Genomic DNA, 20,923 nt, shown 5'->3' with positions numbered 1-20,923 from the left:
TAATAAAGCCACATCCAGTAACAGTCAAATCATCGACCCCGACACCACTGGCTTGGCTGGGAAAGGGGCTACACCGTTTTGGGGAGCCCCACGACACTGGGATGTGACCCTCCCGCCCCCCCCCCCCGGCACCCACAGCATCAATTTGGGGAGAAAACGCTGCGGCCAGGGGACCTGGCGGTGACAAGGAGCACAGCCGTGTCACACACACACACCAATGTTTATTCCGAGACACCAGTTACAGCTCCAGGGAGAGGCACACACGTTTCACTCCTGGTGATCAGGCAAAAAGAGGCAAAACACCAGGAAAAAAAAAAAAAACCCTGACCTTGCACACCACAACGACCGTTGGGCACTTTGTAAAAAGCTCCCACCTACCCCGGTGACAGCATCCTGCTGAAAAAAAAAAAAAAACCACCATCCTTTTTCTCCCCACGTTTTCTCCCCACGCTGGGTACCACCGGGCCCCCCACGGGGATCCGTCCTGCGTGCGAGCATCCTGGAAAGCTGCGGGGCAAGGACACAGCTCCCCGGGACCCCGTGGAGGAGGGTGCTGCCACCGCTGGAGCTGGCAGGGTGGCAAATTTGCCTTCTTAAAAGTCCCCAGAGCCACTAAAACTTCCCTGGGACAAAGTGACCTAACATCTCCCTTCTCCTGGGTGTCGTGTCCCCCCCCCCCCACACACACACACTTTGCGAGCGACCACTGGGGTCCCCGGGGCGAAGGTGGCTGCGATGACCGGCAAGAAAAACCGCAGCGAAATCATTGACCGAAGCACTGAGGTAGGAATAAACCACGAGTCCCTGAAAGGCAGCGGGAGCTCCAGCTCTGAGAGGCAGGGGAATCACCCCATCCCCCCCCCCCCCCTCCCCGAGGCTCAGCTCCTCCTCGGAGGGGTCCTCGGGATGCAGCGAGCACCAAGGGGGAAAAGGTGCCAAAAGCCACGACACGACATGCAAACAGCACCGGTGCAGGCGGCCGCGCCGGGATGGGAGGCGTGGGGAGGCGGCGGCATGCTCGGCAGCGGCCCCACGGAGCGGGGAGAGGGGCCGGAGCCCCAAGACGCAGCAGCAAACGGTTCTTTAAAACGGGGAAACCCAACGTTACACCCCAAACTTGGGCAGGGGGGGGCTGCAGCGAGGGGCTGCCCCCCAGGGTGGCTTCACCGAGGGGGCCGGCTGCTCCCCAAGGAGCGAGGTTCCCAACCTCACCACGGAGAAAACACCATCAGTGTCCCCCCACCCCAAAATACTGAACCTGGGTGACTAGCGGGACAGAGAGGGGCTGCGGGGCGGTGGGGGGGGGGATTTAAAGTACAAAGAAAAGCAGCCTGGCCCCCCAAACCAGCCTCGGGCAGGCGATGGAAAAACAGCCGGAGCGGGATGAACAGCTTGGAAAGATCCCTCCTGGAAATGAAATCGCTGGAGCCGAGGGGCTGCGAGGGTTACGGTAAGGCTGCGGGAGGTTATCCCGGCAGTCGGGTGAGGAAAGCAGGCTCGTTGCTCGCTGGCATCCCTCTCTGGCATCCCTCTCCGCCAGGATTTCACAGCCCAGGTGGTGACTCCGGCCCGTACGGGCAGAGAGACGGCTCAGCACCGCCGGCGCCTCGCGGCACAGCCCATCCTGAACAACTCACAAAGCAACGCTCCTTCGGGGGACAGCAGGGTCCATCCCTGCGGCGCTCAGCTCCCGGTCCAGCCGTGCTCCCGGTCCAGGAGCGGCGTCAGAGTTCTGGAGTCCGGTAAGAAACGGCGGCCATCCCCACTGGGATTTTTGGGGGACACACAAGGGTCCCTGCCGTGAGGGTCTGTCCATCACACTCTGGCCAGTCTGGGATGGGTGGGAGTCGGGATGTGGCTAGCGAGGGCTAGCAACGGGCCGTCCCGGGGGGGGGGGTCCCAAGTCAATAGAAGTGTTTCCTGCTCTGCTCCTGCCACTTGTTGTAGATAATGACTCCAATGACGATGGCGAAAACAATGGCAACGAGGGAGAAGAAGACGATTAAGAAGAGAGCCAGGCCGCTCATGGGCTCCAGCGGTGCCTCCACTGTGTCACACGGGGGGAAAAAAAAAACCAGCTCGTGAGCCCCAAAACCCAGCTGAGATTTACCTGCACCACCCCACAGCGACACACCGCTAACCCCACGCACGCCCTGCCAGCCTCACGCCACCCCAGGATTTGCCTTCCCAAAATTTTCAGGCTGGGCTCATCGTAAAAGCTACAGCCGCGAGACCTCAGGGCGCGCAGGCGGCTTGCGGACGCGTCTGGGGTGGGATTTCTGGATGGGAGATGCCACCTTGGAGGTTCAAACCACCAGAAGGTTCCAGTGGAGCAGCACATCCTATTTTGGTCACGGCACGACCATGGCTTAAGCCCAGTGTGCCAGGGTCCTCCGGGAAGGCAGCGCTTCTCCGAGGGTGAGCGCCCACCCCAAACGGAGCTGGGCTGTGCCACACGGGGTGACAACAGCCGGTGGCGCGAGGAAGAGGGCACGGACCTCCCGATTCCAGCTCATTCAGCTGGTTTGCTGGCAACATGGGTTTCTGTTCCACATGCACCACACCTCCACGACCCTTACAAACCACCCCCTCCCCCAGATCCCCACCAGTCCCACCTTCCCCAGGGAAAGGCTGGTGGCTCCTACTCACTTCCCGGCAGCTTCAGGTTGTCCACGACCGGCAGATACACCTCTCTGTCCCGCTTCTCCTCCTCCGGCGTCCGCTCCACCGTCAGCTGGTAAAGCTTCAACGAAATGATGTCGTGGTTGTCTGGAAGCAGAGGAGAAACGTGTCCTGGGGTGTCACCGCTAAAAATATGGCTCCAGCCAAGGATTTGAGTGCCGCAGGCAGCACCGCGGGATGTTATCACTCGGGGCAAAGGTGCCGGCTCTGACTTTCCGAGGGGGGAAAACTCACCTCCGCAGGGCAGGGTCTGCGCTGGGCTGAAAGCTGCGCCCTAGCGCGGGGCCCTCTGCCAACAGGCACCTCTAAGCTACTTAAACTGAAAAACAGCCCAAACCAGGAGGTCATCTGACTCGAAACCACTCGGCCACCCAAAGGGAACGCGTTCGCATCGGCCTCACGTGGCCCTGCTTCCTTTGCTCGTGATGGGGGAGTTATTAGTGGGACCAGGCGAGCGCTCCACACCAGCCTGCCCGCTCCCCAGGCGCTGGGCGGAGATCTGAGGGGGAAAAGGAACTGGTGGTGGAGCCAACAACAGGCCCAGACACCGGCCATCAACGCGCTTTTGTCGAGGCACGACCCAAATCGGGCTTCAAAGCCGCCGAAAGAGGCGCAGGGGGGTAGCGTCAGGTCTCACAGCGCTTCCACCAGCGGCGGGAGGGAAGCGCTGCGCTGAGGAAGGCAGGAGGCTTTAGCTTTAGCTCTCTACAAAACCCGATTTACATTGGCCCATGTCTGCAGCACCGTTTCCAGGCACGCCTGGCTGCTCCCAACCTCGCTAACAGGCAATTTAGCTCTGGGGCTCCGAAAATTCAAAGCAAAACAGACCCACAACATGGCCCGGAGAGCGAGCAGGAGCGAGCATCCTGGCTTGGCCGTAACGCCCGAGGCGTCTGCAGCGAAGGCAGCTCCTTCCAGCGCTGCCCTGGGGGCTAAGCCAGGCACCACGGGCTGTGGCACAGGAGATTTTTTCAGTGCTCATCCCGTTTTCACTCCTCCCACGGCACGTGTTTTGGAGAGAGAGCCTCCGGCTGAGCCAGTACAGCTGCTTGGCCACTGTGTCGTTGAGGGGCTGGCTGAGGTCGGGCCGTGGCTCCGCGGGGAGCTCAAGGAAAGAGGGAAGCACTGCCTAAAGCGCTCAGGGGAGCGACGTGCCCAGACAGGGCTTTGGGCTCCTCAGGAGCTGCTGCAAGATAAAAACCAAGGCTCCCATTCACAGCTCAAGGATGCTTAAAGCATGGAAAGGTCCTCACGTGCTTCTGGAAGCCCCACCAGGTGCCAAGCTGCACCTCCAGACACCCAAAGCTGCACAGGAGCTGCCAGGACCACTTGGGAAACAAGGCTGGGGACCCCAGGGCAGTACCTGACAGGTCTCCGGTGACAGATGAAGTCCCAAAGTAGTACCCACGGGGCAAGCGCACACCCGGCACGTCAATGCAGTCTCTCCACTCGTGCTTACCGTCGATATCGATCAACACCTGAAAAAGAAGCAGCTCCCTCAGGCTCCCCTAGACCCCCCCCGGCCCCGCTGCCCGCTCCGCCCCGGCAGGCAGCGCTCACCGTCAGTCTCCTCTTGACGTAGCGGATCACCAGGAAGGTGTCGTGGTTGAGGTTGCGCACCATGGCCGTGCAGCCCCCCAGCTCCGTCGGTCGCCCATCCCGGTCGTGGTCGTAGGTGAGAGAACCGTTGTTCACCATGGCCGAGATGTAGGGGAAGACACGCTGCGAGGGAGGGGGGGCAAGGCTGGGGGTCAGATCCTGCTCCTCCTTGCTTCCTTGGCTTCCAGGGCCAAGAGTTGTGACAGCTCTATGGACCCTAAACTCCTTCATCCCCCCAAAACTCTGCCTCAACAAGACACCAGCACGACCCCACTCCACCCCCAGCCTTCCTCAGGCTCAGCCTCAGCTCCCAGATATCCAGGGGGGAGGACAGCCGGTTTCCATGCAGCCTCTGCCAGCTCACGCAGGGATTTCTAGAACTCAGAGGAGAGAATTCCTCAACTGTGAGCCAAGGTGAAACCCCACCGCTTGGGAACAGGTAGGTCAACAAGAGCAAGTACCTGATTTCCCGGGCTGTACCTCCTCTTCTGAGCCTGAGTCCGGGGTTAGCGCAAAGCAAGAAAGAGCACAGAAGCAAAAGACGGTCACAGACCAGGGTTTAGTATTAACCTGCAACCTGGAAACTTCATCCCTAGAGAGCTCAGTGCGTTATCGGCTTAGCGGAGGCTAAAGCAGAGAGGAGTTCAGGCGTTCGGTGCCGAATCCCAGGACACACAGCGAGGAAACGGTGCCGGCGGGCAAAAGCCACGTCGAGCATCGCCATAGCCAGCGCCCCAACAGGGACACATCGGCCAACACAGCTTCCCAGGGAGCCACAACTATCCTGCCCCTCTTCCCTCAGGAATAAGACGCTTTTTTTAGCCTTTTAAAAGCGAGAGAAAGCCGCTATGAACTCAGAAGCCACGACAACAACTGGCCGATCTGCTTTTCTCCATCTCTTCCCTCGCTCAGTGCTTGACCGGAGGGAGGGCAGGCACTTCTGGCTGCAGACCACGCCAGGAAGCCGGCCACCCACATTCCACTGATTATTTTTTGTAAACAAAACTTGTTGCGCATCCCTTTACCCCAGAATAGCAGAGCTGCCACCCCGAAAATCAAGGGGATCCACCCAACCCTGCGCTAATCCCCAAGCGCTGCCGGTAACACAGCCCCAGGCGGCTCAGAAAGGCTTTAACCGGCACAAAGTCCACCCCTGCGCCGGAGCCGGCTGCTTTGCGTGTTTGAGCAAAAGCTGGTGGTTACTCAACGTTTACTCAGCCGGTCTGAGGTCAGAGCACATCCCAACTGCACCCTCCTGTCTCCCTCCCTGGGATGAAGAGCGTCCCGTGGGGCAGCAGGGTTTGCACCGAGGTCTGGGGGTAAAACAGGGCCTAGATTTTCAGGGAAACTAGAATGAAAAAAAGGTCCCAGAGCTTTGGTTTTGGAGCATTGAAAGAGATGCCAGCGTCGGGGGGGGGGGGAAGGGCCTGATTTTAACTGCTTCTGCACTCCCCTCTCCGCAAGGACAGGTGCCAACCAACCCTCAAATGAACAGCAGATGCAACAGGAACACAAAGGTCCTTCGACAGGCACCTTGCAAAGAGGCAGAGCGCAGTCACGCTGCACCCCGAGAGCGGGGAAAGCCTCCCGCCAACCGGCGGCTACGGAAGAGCCCTGTCATGCAGGCAGGGCTGGGCTGGCAGCTCGGGTACTGCTCTACTCAAGGTCTACAAAGACCACGCTCTTATTACAGCTTCACCTTGACCACTACCAGCCGGCAGCCTCCAGAGCACAGCAGCTCACAAGGCAGGGGTGGTGCCATCAGCTAGTTTTCTCCTGCCCCGAAAGCCTTTTCTCTGGGTAAAACCGACCACAAAACTACCTTTTCCTACGGCTTTTCACGCCGCTGAAGAGTTACCGCCTCACTAGGAAGGGAAACCGACTAGGCAGAGCGCAGCAGGGAAAGGCGACGGAGAGGAAGCGGAGCAGCATCTGGTCTCTGATTTAAGAGCTCAAAAAAAATCGCGCCCTGCCAACGATGAGCTGCACTCGCGGCACCGGGAGCCGTAACCGCGGTACCGGGAGCCGTAACCGCGGTTGTGGCAAGCAGCACGGTCCCGTTTATCCTTTGAACTCACCTCCTGCTGCTTTTCCTCGTTGGGGTAGGTGTCCACGAACACTCCCAGGCCCAGGAAATTGTCCTTGCTTCCAAAGACAGGCCCTAGAAGGAAGGAAAGGCTCTGAATCAGGGCGGCAAGGCCAGGCAGGCGTTGCAAAGGGTTTGTTACCCGTCCCTTTGCTTTGCGCTCTGTATCAGGTAACGAGGCAGCCCTCAAGCAGTGAATTGAGCACGGAGACCCTCCCCAGGCAGGGAGGGGGATCAGAGGGTCAGATTAAACCCCCTGCCCTGTGCTGGGCAAGGATGAAGCTTCCTCCGCACTCCGCTGTTGAAGGAGGTGACTCCGGGTGCAGGAAGCCCCACACTTCCCCTGTGTGGGAATACTCCCCACGCTGCCCACCCCCAAGCTGAGTCCAGCCCCCCAGGACCCCCAGAAACCCCAACCCAGGGTGCCAAAGCTCAGAGACAGCCTCACCCACGGTTGTCACCCCTTCTTTGCCTCCCAGGGTAGAAGAAAACCAGCCCTAAGGCCCCAAAACGCTGCAAGTCCCCAGCCTCTGCTGGCGCTGTACCTGGCTGCATGCGATCTTTGGTGTACCAGATGGCAAAACCGTCTCCGTTCAGGTTTTTCTTGCCTTGCCCGTGGATTTTAAAATGCACCTGCATCTCCCAGTCTCGCAGGTAACACGGCTGCAAGAGAAGGAGCGTGGATGTGAAATTGAGGGCGGCCCTCGGGCCGGCACCCACCGCTTCCCTGCCCCTGAGGCTGAGGGGCTGGCAGGGGTGGACCACCGCAGCTGGCTGCGCCGTCCTCTGCCCATCGCAGCAGCTCCACATGCTGTCACACCAGAGACCGGCCCCCCGTTCCCCCTGCTGCCCTATATTATGGATCCGAGCAAAAATAATTAATCCCAAGGGACACCATTAAACCAAGGGAATGGCTCGTTACCCAAGGCTATAAAAAGCTGAGGAACCGACCCCCATCTCCCGCTATTCTGAGGCAACAGCAAACCCAGCTAAATCGATAACTCACACCCGGGGGGGGGGGGGGGGGGAAAGGCAGGAAAGGCCGAGAAGCAGCTCCTAATTGCTGATGAGCCAATTATTTCTTGAGCTATTAACAAATTCCCTGCGCTAACGGGCACACAGCACGATAAGCTTATAACAGATTTGCTCACACGACGCCGTGAAGCCGGCTGGCGGCTTCGCCTGGCACCCACATTTTGTGGGAGCCGTAAACCCGAGGAAAAAAAAAAAACAAACCAAAACAAAACCAAAAAAAACCCAAAACCCACCCAACGTAACTCCCTTCCTATATTATTAAAATAAAAATTGAGTGGGAGGGATAGTTTCTGGTCTTGTAGGGCATCTTTCAAACCACTGCGGAGCAGGCTGGATGCTGGGGCACAACACACACACCCCCATTTTCAACCCCAAATGGAAATTCAGGGGGAATTCTCGAGGTATTAACGGGAGCTTTGCTGCCTGGCGGGGAAAAGGCTGGCGAAGGGAACGCAACGCCTTGGCCAAGCTGGCGAAGGGGGCAGCGGGTGCGTCCCGGCGGCCCCCCCAGGGACCCCGAGCTGGCGAAGGGGGCAGCGGGTGCGTCCCGGCGGCTCCCCCAGGGACCCCGAGCTGGCGAAGGGGGCAGCGGGTGCGTCCCGGCGGCCCCCCCAGGGACCCCGAGCTGGCGAAGGGGGCAGCGGGTGCGTCCCGGCGGCCCCCCCAGGGACCCCGAGCTGGCGAAGGGGGCAGCGGGTGCGTCCCGGCGGCCCCCCCAGGGACCCCGAGCTGGCGAAGGGGGCAGCGGGTGCGTCCCGGCGGCCCCCCCAGGGACCCCGAGCTGGCGAAGGGGGCAGCGGGTGCGTCCCGGCGGCCCCCCCAGGGACCCCGAGCTGGCGAAGGGGGCAGCGGGTGCGTCCCGGCGGCCCCCCCAGGGACCCCGAGCTGGCGAAGGGGGCAGCGGGTGCGTCCCGGCGGCCCCCCCAGGGACCCCGAGCTGGCGAAGGGGGCAGCGGGTGCGTCCCGGCGGCCCCCCCAGGGACCCCGAGCTGGCGAAGGGGGCAGCGGGTGCGTCCCGGCGGCCCCCCCAGGGACCCCGAGCTGGCGAAGGGGGCAGCGGGTGCGTCCCGGCGGCCCCCCCAGGGACCCCGAGCTGGCGAAGGGGGCAGCGGGTGCGTCCCGGCGGCCCCCCCAGGGACCCCGAGCTGGCGAAGGGGGCAGCGGGTGCGTCCCGGCGGCCCCCCCAGGGACCCCGAGCTGGCGAAGGGGGCAGCGGGTGCGTCCCGGCGGCCCCCCCAGGGACCCCGAGCTGCTCAGTGCAGCACCCCAAATTCACCTGTGGGGGACTCGGCCCCCGCAGCCATCACCGGGCCAAAGACCGAAAGCCAAAGTGCTGCTGGTACCCCCAGCCCAAAGCCCCCCCAGCTCCAAGCCCTGCAGCCCACCTCTGCCCCACTCAACACCCCTCCCCCTCGCCCTGTGGCCCCCACAGCCCCCCCCCCAGTTCCTCCCACCGCCACCTTGGCCCACACTCCCCCAGCCCCCCAATTCAAACACCCTCTGCGTCCCCACAGCCCCCCAAACCCCCCATACCTGCTGGCCTGGACCCCCGCGCTCCCTCATCTGCCCCAGCCCCCCTGACGCCCCCCCCCCCAACCCAAACGCCCTTCCCCCGGCCCCCAGCCCCCCCCCAATCACCCGAAACCCTCAAATCTCACTCCCCTCACCCCAACTTGTCTCAAATATGCTCCCCCCCACCCCATCCCACCCCCACAGGGGGCACCCCAGTGTCCCGACCCTCCCCTTCAGCCCCCCACCCCGGTGCCCCCCAGCCCCCCATACTCACTCCAAGCCCCCAAATCTCACTCCCCCCTCCCCAACCTGTCTCAAACCCGCTCCCCCCCCCCCCCGCAACCCACCCCTACAGGGGGCACCCCGCTGTCCCGACCCCCCCCCAACCCCCGGTGCCCCCCATCCCCCACCCCCGGCGCCCCCGGGCTCACCACTCGGTTCCAGACGGCTCCCTGCTTGCTCTGCACGTCGGGGGTGAGGCGGATGTACTGGGTCATGACCATGGCGTTGCCCAGCAGGTCCCACAGCCCCGAGCTGGCCGAGCCCACACCTGCGGCCCACACGTACCGTCGGTACCGGGCGCCGGTAACCGAGCACCGGCTGCCCCCCTCCCCTCGCCGCGCCCCCGCCCCACTCACCCTGGTAGGGTTTGGAGAGCGAGTGCTCACGCTTGAGGTGCTCCTCCGTCTGCTCAGCCCGCGGCCCGCCCAGCCCCAGCGCCACCGCCAGCAGCGCCAGCCCGGCCCGCCACCGGCCCGCCGCCGCCATCTTCCCTCCACCGCCCGCGCCGCGCCCCGCCCCGCTCGCCTATTGGCCGCCGCGCCCCGCCGCGCCCCGCCCCGCTCCCCTATTGGTCGCCGCGCCCCTCGCGCCGGTTGGTCGAGCCGCCTGTTTGTCAACCAAAGGGCGGGGCGAGCGCAGGGGATGATGGGCGATGTAGTTCCGGTTATTTTAAAGGCTCCGCTCCGGCACCAGCGTTAGTGCGCCCCACCCCCGCCTGCGTCCGGTCTCCCGGGTCTTAGTGCCCACCCCCACGGCTTAGCTTTCCCTCGCAGGTCCTATTGCCTCCCCCACCCCCCCGGGTCGTAGTGCCTCCCTTCCCAGGCCTAGTGCGCCCCCCCCCCCAGGGTCTAGCGTTCCCTCGCAGGTCCTAGTGCCCCCCCGAGGGCATAGCGTTCTCCCCTCCCCAGAAGGCCCAGTGTGCCCCCCTACAGCGTGTGTGTGTCCCAGATACTAGTGTCGTCCCCCTCCCCCGTTCTTAATGTCGTCGTCCGCCGTCCGCCCCCAGGTCCTAGTGCTCCCCCAGATCGTAGTGTGTCGCCCCCCCCCCCCGGCCGCAGATCCTGGTGCCGTCATCTCCAGGTCCTACTGTCTCGTGCCCCCCCCGCCCCGGTCCTAATGCCTCCCGCCAGGTCCTAGTGCCCCCCTCCTGGTTCTGCCCCCCACCAGGTCCTAGTGCCCCCTCCCGGGCCGCACCCCCCGCCTACCCGCCACCCCCGCGCCCCTCCCCCGCTCCGCATGAGCCTCCACCCCCCCTTCACGCGACACCGCTCACTCCCCCGCACCCGGTGCGGACCGTACACTCGTGTCGGCGCCACCGCCCCTTTAAGCCGCCCCCAGCCGCCGGGCGGGGGCGTGGCCTGTGCCCCCTCCCGGGAGGGGGGCGTGGCGCGGCGTGTGACGGCGGCCGCGAGAGACCAACATGGCGCCGGGCGGCGGGCGGCGGCGCGGCGGCGGCGGCGGAGGGGGGGTGGGCAGCGGCGGCGGCGGGGCCGGGGGGGCTCCGGCGTCTCCTCCCCCGTTGCTGCCGCCGCTGCTGCTGCTGCTGGCGCTGCCCGGCGGGGCCGTGCCGGCGGGGGACAGCGTGATCCTGGGCATGCGGCTGGAGGAGAGCACGAAGCCGGCGGCGGGGGCCCCGGCCCGCGGGCCCATCCGTGTCACGGAGGGCAGCGAGGTGCTGCTGCGCCTCTACGGGCTGGGCCTGGGGCCCCGCACCGGCGAGCGGGTGGCCTTCGCCGAGCTGCGCCCCGCCGCCAACGCCTCGCTGCCCAACGGCACCTGCCCCGAGCGCTCCCAGGACCTGCTGGTGCAGCCCGGCCCGGCCGAGGCCCACGACACCTCGGCCCTGCTGCGGGTCCGCGTCCAGCCCCTGCGCAAGGACGAGCAGGCCAAGACCTACGTCCTCTGCACCCAGCGCCGCCCCGGCCAGCCCTGGCTGTCCCACCGGGGCCCCGACGGCCGCATCGTGGTTTTGGAAGAGAAAAAATCGCTCTTGCCCCTTTGGCTGCAGGTGATCCTGATCGCTGGGCTGCTGGTGCTGTCGGGGATGTTCAGCGGGCTCAACCTGGGCCTCATGGCGCTGGACCCCATGGAGCTGCGCATCGTGCAGAACTGCGGCACCGAGAAGGAGAAGCGCTACGCTCGGAAGATCGAGCCCATCCGCCGTAAGGGGAACTATTTGCTCTGTTCCCTGCTGCTGGGGAACGTGCTGGTTAACACCACCCTCACCATCCTCCTCGATGATCTCATCGGCTCCGGCATCGGCGCCGTCGTCGCTTCTACCATCGGCATCGTCATCTTCGGGGAGATCGTGCCCCAGGCGCTCTGCTCCCGTCATGGCCTGGCCGTGGGCGCCAACACCATCGTGGTCACCAAGTTCTTCATGCTGGTGACATTCCCCCTCTCCTACCCCATCAGCAAGCTCCTTGACTGCATCCTGGGCCAGGAGATCGGCACCGTCTACAACCGGGAGAAGCTGGTGGAGATGTTGAAGGTGACTGAACCCTACAACGACCTGGTGAGGGAGGAGCTCAACATGATCCAGGGAGCCTTGGAGCTCCGCACCAAGACGGTGGAGGACGTCATGACCCCGCTACAGAACTGCTTCATGATCAACAGCGACGCCATCCTGGACTTCAACACCATGTCGGAGATCATGGAGAGCGGCTACACCCGCATTCCCGTCTACGAGGACGAGCGTTCCAACATCATGGACATCCTCTACGTCAAAGACCTGGCTTTCGTCGACCCCGATGACTGCACCCCCCTCAAAACCATCACCAAATTCTACAACCACCCCGTCCATGTCGTCTTCCACGACACCAAGCTGGATGCCATGCTGGAGGAGTTCAAAAAGGGTGAGGGGGTCGGGGGGGTGCCGCTGCTTCCCCGGGGTGCTCCTTGCTTCCCCAAGGAGGCCAGCAGATGCCAGAAACAAAACTCTGGGGAGTTTTGCCCACCCCGGGGCTGCCTGGTGTCCTCACGGTGCGGGCGGTCGTGATCCAGAGGGGACCGGCTGCCTGGGGACATGCTGCTGGGGCCAGGCGGCGCGGCACCCAACTGGGGGCAGCTGCTCGGTGCTTGCAACTACCCGGGGCCGCACCGGGAAGGGAGAGCCCCTGCTCTACCACCGGCAGAGCCCAGTGCCAGCCTCCAGAAACACTCTGGGAGCGTTTACTTGCTCCTTGGTTTTAATTATCGGCCCTGGAGGCCCTTGAATAGCTGCTGGAAAATTGCTCGGCTCCCTGGTCTGGGCTTGGCCCCTTCCTCTGGGCCCTTCCCCGCCGCTGGGGAGGGTGCTGGCCCCCAGCCCCACTCTGCTTCCCGCTGGCATCGGGGCACCTAAGAGCAAGAGCGGCCGGAGGGCTGGGAGGAGGAGCAGGATCCGGCCTTGCCAGAGGCTGAGCCCACCAGGAGCGGGAAAAGCTGCCTTAGCTCCAAGGCAGGATTTGACCTGCCCCAGGGTCCTCACTCAGGGCTTTGTCAGAGCAGGCAGGGGACCCTCTGGCCCTCCCCAGCTTCTGGCAGCTTCTGCCGGCGCGGGACCGGCTGCCTGCGGCTGGGCTGGGATGAAAAAGAGCCCGGCTGTGGAGCAGCTGTGCCGGGTGATGCGAGGCCAGCCCTCAGCCGTGCGTGACCCCGCTCTCTCCTCTGGCTCCCGTTACACTCGCCCGGCAGAAGCGGGTGCATCACGAGAACTGGGCTGTTCGTCGTGTCCTGCTGCCATCAGGGACATTTTCAGGGGGGTCATGCCCAGATTTAGGGGTTCTAATAATTTCTCCCACAGCAAAAGCTCAGCTGGAGCTTGGGCAAGGGCTTGGCAGCCGGTAGGTCCAAGCCTGGCTGATTTTTGAGGGTAGGTAGGAGACAGCAGCTCTGCTCCTGCCTCCCTTTGCAACCGTGCTTCCCTGGCACCCCAAAATATCGGGGCAGGAACAACGCCCCTCGGTTGTGGCTTGGTGGCAGTTGTGGTCGCGGCGATGACGACGGGATCTCATCATCTTGGAGCTGCCCTGATTAGCAAAAAAACCTTCTTGGCAAATGCTTTTCCTTCAGTTCATCTCACGCCGGTTCGAGAACCGCTGTAAGAGCGCACAGCCGTCCCGCTCCACCCTGTTCCCAAAAACCAGCAGAATAGAAGTGGAGTCCTATTGCTGCCGGATCTGGAGTTATCCCGGCTGCTGGCACCGGCTTTCCCTCCGACGAATCCTTATTAAAGGATTTAAAGCACGCTCATTCCGGTTACAAAGCCGCCCGTGTCCTGCATTGTTATTTTTTCATCGCTGCCTCTCTGGGTCAGGAGCTGGTAATTTCTGGGGCCACTGCCCGGATTGTTTTTGAGGTCGCTCTCTGAACCCCGTTCCTCATGGATGCAACACCATGGCGAGTCTCTGCCCTCATCCCACTCATCAAGACCTGGAAATGTGCCCAACAAGAGGATAAAGAAGGAAAAATCAACCAGCCACGCTTCTGATCGCCCTGATACAGTGGCACCGAGGTGTCGTAGGCGCTAGCCTGCGGGCGCTGGCTCCCACCGTGACACCCGGCTTCCAAATTTCTCCTCTCGGCACCTTGCCGAGCTCAGGGTGCTGCTCTCCCTCCTCATGGGGACCTGTTGAGGAAAGGGGGACCCGGCTGGTGTGCAGGGCCCCTCGCGCCTCGCCGGCGATGCTGCGACAGCCGGCCCCGTGCCCTTTGCTCTGGCGGTTTGGGCTCCCTGGAGGGTGTTTGCTTTGCCACCGGCCGCTCCCCGCCGCGCTCAGCCTTGGCTGCTTGTCCCGGGGAGAAACTGCTGCCTGACTTTCACCTTCTCCTCGCCTGGTGCGTGGTGCGGAGGAGCCACCGTGCCTCGCCGAGGGGGCTGGATCGGTTGGGTAAGGGCGTTCACAGCCCAAGCAACAATTTTAGGGTCTTTTCGCCCCTCCGTGCATTGCCTTTTGGGCAGCAGGGTTGCCTGAACCGCGTGGGCTTGGCTGAAGGAGGAAAAGGGGAGCTGCGCAGTGGCCATCCCTAAAATTAGCTTTTCCCTGAGCAACGAGGGGCCTGCGGCCACCAGTTCTGAAATGAAATAGCAGATCGTGTCGGGAAAGGGCGATTTGTGCCGGAGCCGGAGCAGAACGGCGAGCGGGGCGCCTTGCTGCCGGCCTGGGGGTGACCACGACGCTTGAGGAGGTGGAAGGGATTTTATTTCAGGCTGTGCTGAAGGCAGGGAGGGAACATCTCCTTCCTCCGTGCCTCAGTTTCCCCAGGCTAAGGATACCGGTCCTGTGGGTGCACTGGCCTGGCCTGGGCGCGCTGCGGTTTTCCATGCGGCCGCTCAGCTCCTCTCCCTGGAGCACAAGTGGATGTTCCTGGTCGGAGGAGTTTTTCCCGGCGGTTCTGTGTGATTTGGGGAAGGAGCAGGAAAAACGTCGGTTCACGGAGGCTCGGCACGCACCCAGCAGCTGGGGCAGGAACGACACCGGCTTCGCCACGAGCCGGTGGTTGGGATTTAGCTGGAATAAGGCAAACTGCCTCCTGCCCGCGGCAGAGCGATGGGAGATGCTCATTCAGGGCTGGAGAAATCTTCCTGCCGGCGAGGACCTGCCTGCTCCTGGCCTGGGCCGGCCGGGCAGCGGCTGCCTGCCCTTGGCTCCCTTCCCCGGGATGTTTTGGCTCCGGGATCGAGCGGCCACCGCAGCACCAAGTGTCCAGAGCGTTTCCTTCGGGATGGGACAGCCCTGGCTCAGCTTGGCAGAGCTGCCGAAGAAATTCGGAAGGGTCGGGGCTGCTGGCAGAAACTCGATTCGTGGTGGCGGCGGTGGCGTTGTCCCCGTGCTGGGGTGCCCTCAGCCCACGGGCGCTCATCCGGCACCGTGCTGCGCTCCGGTGACATGGCACGGGCTCCTCCAGGGACATATCCCACGTCCTGTGACCCCCAGGGTGGCACGAAGGTGCCTTGAGCCCTCACGGCCTTAATTACTGGCAATTAGTTCCCAGCCCAGGGGCTTGTTTAGATTTGAACTGGTTTATTGTTTCCTGCCCAGGAGGGAAGGGCTGGTCCCAGTGACACCCCGGGGTGCTGGGACCCGGCGGTGGGGCTGGGGGTGCCCTGGTGGTGGTCTCCCTTCCCACCCCCACGTGTCTGTCCGCAGGGAAGTCCCACCTGGCCATCGTGCAGAAGGTGAACAACGAGGGCGAGGGGGATCCCTTCTACGAGGTGCTGGGGCTGGTGACGCTGGAGGACGTCATCGAGGAGATCATCAAGTCGGAGATCCTGGACGAGTCGGATACGTACAGTAGGTGTCGGGCTTGGTCCCTCTCCCCGCCTTGATGCGTGCAGGGGTCCCCCCTGCCCCCCCAACACCCTGCGCCCCCCCCCCCCCCGACACCCTGCCCCCCCAGCACCCTGCGCCCCACCCCGACACCCTGCTCCCCTGACACCCTGCTCCCCCGACACCCTGCTCCCCCAACACCCTGTCCCGTCCCGTCCCCCGGCACCCTGCCCCCCCCTGCCCCCCCAACACCCTGCGCCAACCCCCCCCCCCCCCCGACACCCTGCTCCCCCAACACCCTGCCCCCCTGACGGACACCCTGCCCCTCGCCCCCCTGCTCCTGCCAACACCCTGCCCCCCCTGACACCCTGGCTCCTGCCAACACCCTGCCCCCCAACACCCTGCCCCCCTGACACCCTGCCCCCTTGACACCCTGCCCCCCTGCTCCCCCCGACACCCTGCACCCCCCGACACCCTGCACCCCCCCACCCCCACCCTGACACCCTGCCCCCCCAACACCCTGTGCCCCCCCCCCCTACCCTGACACCCTGCTCCCCTGACGGACACCCTACCCCCCCGACACCCCGCTCCTCCTGCCCCCACCCCCCCGACACTCTGCCCCCCCCCCACCCCCCCGGCACCCTGCCTCACCCTGCCCCCCCAACACCCTGCGCCCCCCCCCCCCGACACCCTGCTCCCCCAACACCCTGCCCCCCTGACAGACACCCTGCCCCTCGCCCCCCTGCTCCTGCCAACACCCTGCCCCCCCTGACACCCTGCCCCCCCCGACACCCTGCCCCCCTGCTCCCCCCGACACCTTGTTCCCCCTGCCCCCACCCCCCCGACACTCTGCCCCCACGACACCCTGCCCCTCCCCCCCGACACCCCGGTCCCCCCGTGACACCCTGCTCCCCACAGCCGACAACCGCAGCAGGAAGCGGGTGGGCAACCAGAAGAACAAGCGGGACTTCTCGGCCTTCAAGGACCCCGTCAACGAGCTGAAGGTGAAGGTGTCCCCGCAGCTGCTGCTGGCCGCTCACCGCTTCCTCTCCACGGGTAAGCTGGGGGTTTGGGGGGGGGGGGGGCAAAGCCCCCCTATGGCTCAGGGCACCCCTCGGCTCAGTCCGGCTGCGGAGCACCGGTGCTGACGGCTCCCCGGCGCTGAGCCGGTTGTGCTCGGTGGGCTGCTGTGTCCCATCCCCCTGCCAAGAAAGAATCGCTTCAGCCAGAAATTCTGGGGTGCTTGCGTCTTGTCCCACTCTCCTCCCCGCCATCTCCCCCCAAAATGAGAAGGGACGAGGCTCAGGGATGCCAGCCCTGTCTCTGATGCTCAGCAGGTCCCTGTCCCTCCAGGATGGTCCTGTTCCCCGCTTGGCACGTGTCCTCAAGGCTGGAGCTGGCCTTGCTGGGGACCTGGAGCTGGTGTTTGGGCTGGACCGGTGGGCTTCTGCCCCAGGGAGGTCCATCCTGAGGGACAGGGGGACGCACCTTCATCTGGAGGGACGAGCGAGGGACAGGGACTGCGGCTCTGAACCCCCTTCCCCTCTCGCTCTCAGAGGTGACGCTCTTCACCCCCAACTTCATCTCGGAGAAGATCCTTCTGCGGCTCCTGAAATATTCCGATGTCATCCAGGAGCTAAAGTTTGATGAGGAGAACAAGAAATCCCCCCGCCACTTCCTTTACTGCAAGAACAAGGCAGCCGACTACTTCATCCTCATCCTGCAGGTACCGGGCGTGGGGTGACGTCCCCAGCCACGCACGTGGGGGTCCCTTGGGTGAACCATCGCCCCGGGAGGGCTGCGATGGCGAGGGTCTCATCCAGCCCAGCGCTGCGGGATGTGGCTTAAGGATCCAATATCGTGTCTCATCACCTTGCAGGGCAAGGTGGAGGTGGAGGCCGGCAAGGAATGCATGAAGTTTGAAGCCGGAGCTTTCTCCTATTACGGGGTGATGGCCCTCAACCCCTCTCCTGTATCTGGTAAGCACCCCCTGAGCACCTGGGTGCCGGCGTGGGCACCGGTTTAGAGCTGCCGGTGGGATTAGGAGATGCTGGAGGCTCCCCAGCTCGCACCGGTGGCCCCAGAGCCATCCTGGGGGGGTAGGGGGGGGGGGGGCTGTGTGGCTCCTGAGCCTGCCTGGCAGCCGGTGGAGGGGGGCCATGGCTGACAATCTGCCACCCCCATGTTGGGTTGCCCCCCGGCACTGCCAGGCTCAGCCAGACACCGTCACGGTTCAACTTGGCACCGGGGGGGTCACCAGTGCCCGGCCGCGGGCACGGAGAGGGGCAGAGGTCCCCACAGCCCCCTCCCACCTTTGCCCCCAGGCTTCTCTTGACCTGCATGTGTTGTGTTGTCCGTCTCTCTGCCCTAGCCCCCCCCCGGCCCAGCCCCGGCGCCCGGCCACAAAGCGAGGGGCGTTATTTGCCCGGTTGACAGGTAAACGGTGCGGCTGCATGGCGTGCCAAACCCCGCTGCCACCACGGTCACCCGCCGCGGTGGGTGTCCCCACCCCATTAATGCCACACCGGGTATTTTGTCACCCACTACTCGCCATCTCGTCCAGTTCCACGTGCCGGGGAGGCGGGGTGGGGGGTGGGGGGGCTGTCCTGGTTCCCCCCCTTGGTGTCACCCAGCCCCGCTCGCGGTGCCGGCGGGGTCCCGCACACCCCGTAACCACCCTCCTTTCTCCCGGTTGCCTTTGCCATGCCAGCGGCGGAGGAGTGAGGGGACAGCGGTGGCTGGGCAGCCCGGGGTGGTGGCTGTCCCCGCGGCGCCTGGCCGGTGACGAGGTGCCATGCTCGCTGCTGCTGCATGTGGTCCCTGTGTCACCCCGGCTTTCCGAGCACGTCACCGGGTCCTCCTTGTCCCCGTAACCCCACCTGGTCCCTCACCCCGCGCAGGGAGTCGGTGTCCCTGGGCTGGGACTGGCCCCTGGGTGGCACCTGGCCAGGCTCTGGGCTAGTAGCCGTGGTCGGTGGCCAGTCGGCAGGCGTCGGGCAGGGATCAAATCCAGCTCGGCCATGGTGACACAGGGCTGTGCTGGGGTGGCTGCACGTCCCGTCGCTCCGTCACCGCGAGGCTCCGCGGCCCCGGAGCCTGTGGGATGGGGCTCTCCACGTGCCGGAGCCAGGGCCGGCATCCCCGGGGGCTCAGCACCCCGCCGCCAGCAGGCAGAGCTGCCAGGCTTCACCCCAGCACCGCACAGCACCCTGCCGGGGGGTCGGGGGTCTGCGGCGCGGCTCACCCCATCCCTCCCGTCCCCACAGAGATCCGCTCCCCGTCCCACGTCAGCGGCCTGAACCGCTCGGCCTCCCTCAGCTACCACGAGCGCTCCGACTCCGTGTCCTCCCCCGTCAGCGGCAGCAACAACCAGCTCAACGCCGGCACCGGCGCCCAGTACGTGGCCGACTTCAGCGTCCGCGCCCTCACCGACCTCCAGTTTGTCAAGGTGAGGTACCGGCACCGGGATGGCGACGCCGGCAGTGGGATCCGGCAGTGGGATCCGGCAGTGGGATCCGGCACCTCTCCTCACCCCATCCCTGATTATTTTTCCCCCACCCCGGCACAGATCACGCGGCAGGAATACCAGAACGGCTTGACGGCTTCCCGTATGGACAGTTGTCCCCAGTCCCCCGACAGCAACGCTCCCAAACCAGATCCGGGTTTACCGGAGAAACCGGAGCCCTCCGCCACCGCCGATGAGACCACCAGTCTCCTGAACGAGAGGAACTGCCTGAGCCGCCGGAGCAACCACAGTCCCCTGGAAAATTCCATCTGACCCCGGCACGCGCCGGGAAGGACCTGGCGTGCCCGGATTTGGGACTTATTTTTTTTTCCCCCCTCCTGGTAGGAAACGTTTTGGCATCTCCTCGGTGATGCCGTGCCGGGTGCCGCGGTCACCGGAGAAGCCCGGTTGAGCTGGAGGGAAGCGGAGCCGGGATTTGTTGCTGCTGCTGCTGCTTTCCAAACTGGCTGATTTTTTAAATTAATTTCAACGGATGACGGTGGCGACGGCACAAGGCTCCGCCGGCCGCCCCGGCGCTCGTTCAGCTCAGGGAGCTTCAGGTCTCGTCTGCCGCGTCGTGGGGGGCTCCACCGCAGCCCCCCCGGGATGGGGAGCCTCTCCGGGGTGGGTGATGGTGGATGGGGGTACCCGGGCTGCGGCGTGACGGCGGCGTCTCGTTCCTAATGGATAAACCAGGAGCGATGGAGCACCCCTTGGCCGTGCCCGTTCCCCTTTCCCGCTGGCACGGGGGCACCGGGGGATGCGCGGCGGTGGCTCCGGATGGCCGAGCCCCTCTGCCAGCCTGGGGGATCCCCCCACCCCCCCCAGCCCCTCTGCCACCCACCAGCATCACGAGTGGGCTGAGGATGGTGAGGGGCAGCATCCCCACCCAGCCCCCTCCCGGTTTCGGTGCCTTCCCCCCGTGCCGGGGGGGTGTCTCAGGGTGTCCGTGCCGGGTGGGGTGGGGGGTGGGCTGCGGGATCCAGCTTTTTGGGGTGACACAAAGCTAGTGACCAAAGTTGTACAGGCAGGAGGGGGCCAGCGCCGTGCGTCGTCCCCCCACCCCCAGCATCGGGGGACCCCCCAGGGTCAAGGGGACTCCCCAGTGTCAGGGGGACCCCCAGCACCGGGGGAGCCCCAGCATCAGGGAACCCCCCCAGCATCGAGGGACCCCCAGTGTAAGGGGGACCCCCAGCACCAGGGGACCCCTGACCCCTTGGGGCAGGCCAGGGGACCCCCGGTGAGCACTGGCCGGACCCCCCAGCCCCGGTTGCCGGAGCTTCGTGCCCGGGCGGTGGCGGGGGGAGGGGAGAAACCCCCCCCCAACCCCCACCCCAAAAAAAAAGCACAAAGTTCCCTGGGTGAACTGTAAGTTATTGGGAGAAGGTTAATTATTTTTGTTAATCATGTCTTGACGATCAGGTCCTAGATCCTTCCGCGGGGAGATAGTAGAAATAATAATAATAATTAATAATAATAATAATAAACCAAGACAAAAAAGCCCGTTTTTTAATTAACTCTTCCTCTATGCAAACCCCTCCCCCACCCCCCACCCCCTCTGGAATTCGTATTTATTTTCCGCATCAGGTTTGATTTGTATATTTGGGGGAGGCTGGGCCCAGGGGGTGCGGGGGGGGCCGGGCCTCCCCCTCCCGGTTGTGGCCCCCTCACACCCGCCGCCCCCTCCCGGTTGTGGAAACCGACTGTGGAATTTTATTTGATAGGATTTTGGGGGGTGAGGGGTGCCATTTGGGTAATAAAAATATATATCTGTATGTCGGTGTCGTCCGTGCTTCTCTGGGGGGACTGCGGAGGGCACGTCCCGGTTACCCGGGGGGGAGAGTCCAGGAGACGCCGCCGCTGGGGGACGCGGCCCCTTTAAATCCTTGCCCGGTGTTGTTTACAGCGGGGCGGCGAGACACCGCCCCCGGATGGCATAGCGGGCTGTGATTGGTCGCACTGCGTGAGGGA

The 20,923-nt window shown here is 64.4% G+C and overlaps 2 protein-coding genes across 3 annotated transcripts; one reads left to right on the top strand and one right to left on the bottom strand.

Moving 5' to 3' along the window:
• Nucleotides 1-201: 201 nt before the first annotated feature.
• LMAN2L (lectin, mannose binding 2 like) lies at nucleotides 202-9,910 on the bottom strand. Of its 2 annotated transcripts, XM_055696353.1 has the most exons (9): nucleotides 9,553-9,910; nucleotides 9,346-9,464; nucleotides 6,913-7,030; nucleotides 6,360-6,442; nucleotides 4,743-4,775; nucleotides 4,243-4,404; nucleotides 4,046-4,160; nucleotides 2,650-2,769; nucleotides 202-2,047 (listed from the first exon to the last, which is right to left on the bottom strand). In XM_055696353.1, exons 1-9 carry the CDS (start codon nucleotides 9,680-9,682, stop codon nucleotides 1,905-1,907), a joined length of 1,023 nt encoding a protein of 340 aa, XP_055552328.1. In that variant the 5' UTR covers nucleotides 9,683-9,910; the 3' UTR covers nucleotides 202-1,904. The 2 variants fall into 2 exon arrangements, with proteins under 2 accessions (XP_055552328.1, XP_055552329.1); XM_055696354.1 differs by lacking the exon at nucleotides 4,743-4,775 and having other exon boundaries at nucleotides 9,553-9,907.
• Nucleotides 9,911-10,583: 673 nt separating this feature from the next.
• On the top strand, nucleotides 10,584-20,727 carry CNNM4 (cyclin and CBS domain divalent metal cation transport mediator 4). Its single transcript, XM_055696339.1, has 7 exons — nucleotides 10,584-12,051; nucleotides 15,328-15,471; nucleotides 16,366-16,503; nucleotides 17,004-17,173; nucleotides 17,327-17,426; nucleotides 18,714-18,895; nucleotides 19,016-20,727. Exons 1-7 carry the CDS (start codon nucleotides 10,617-10,619, stop codon nucleotides 19,223-19,225), a joined length of 2,379 nt encoding a protein of 792 aa, XP_055552314.1. The 5' UTR covers nucleotides 10,584-10,616; the 3' UTR covers nucleotides 19,226-20,727.
• The last annotated feature ends 196 nt before the right edge of the window (nucleotides 20,728-20,923 follow it).

The sequence above is a fragment of the Falco cherrug genome, chromosome 18, assembly GCF_023634085.1.
Source record: "Falco cherrug isolate bFalChe1 chromosome 18, bFalChe1.pri, whole genome shotgun sequence".
NCBI lineage: Eukaryota > Metazoa > Chordata > Aves > Falconiformes > Falconidae > Falco > Falco cherrug.
The sequence above is the reverse complement of the archived record's forward strand: the minus strand, read 5'-3'. Positions and strand labels throughout refer to the sequence as shown.

What these genes read in the sequence shown, in the direction of transcription:
- LMAN2L (XM_055696353.1), bottom strand. Translation starts at nt 9,682, where the DNA reads ATGGCGGCGGCGGGCCGGTGGCGGGCCGGGCTGGCGCTGCTGGCGGTG. An exon ending in GCTCTCCAAACCCTACCAGG is followed by an intron (nt 9,465 to 9,552) that starts GTGAGTGGGGCG and finishes TGTGGGCCGCAG; the next exon opens with GTGTGGGCTCGGCCAGCTCG. An exon ending in CAACCTGAAGCTGCCGGGAA is followed by an intron (nt 2,048 to 2,649) that starts GTGAGTAGGAGC and finishes CGTGTGACACAG; the next exon opens with TGGAGGCACCGCTGGAGCCC.
- CNNM4 (XM_055696339.1), top strand. Translation starts at nt 10,617, where the DNA reads ATGGCGCCGGGCGGCGGGCGGCGGCGCGGCGGCGGCGGCGGAGGGGGG. An exon ending in GCTGGAGGAGTTCAAAAAGG is followed by an intron (nt 12,052 to 15,327) that starts GTGAGGGGGTCG and finishes GTCTGTCCGCAG; the next exon opens with GGAAGTCCCACCTGGCCATC. An exon ending in CAACCCCTCTCCTGTATCTG is followed by an intron (nt 17,427 to 18,713) that starts GTAAGCACCCCC and finishes CCGTCCCCACAG; the next exon opens with AGATCCGCTCCCCGTCCCAC.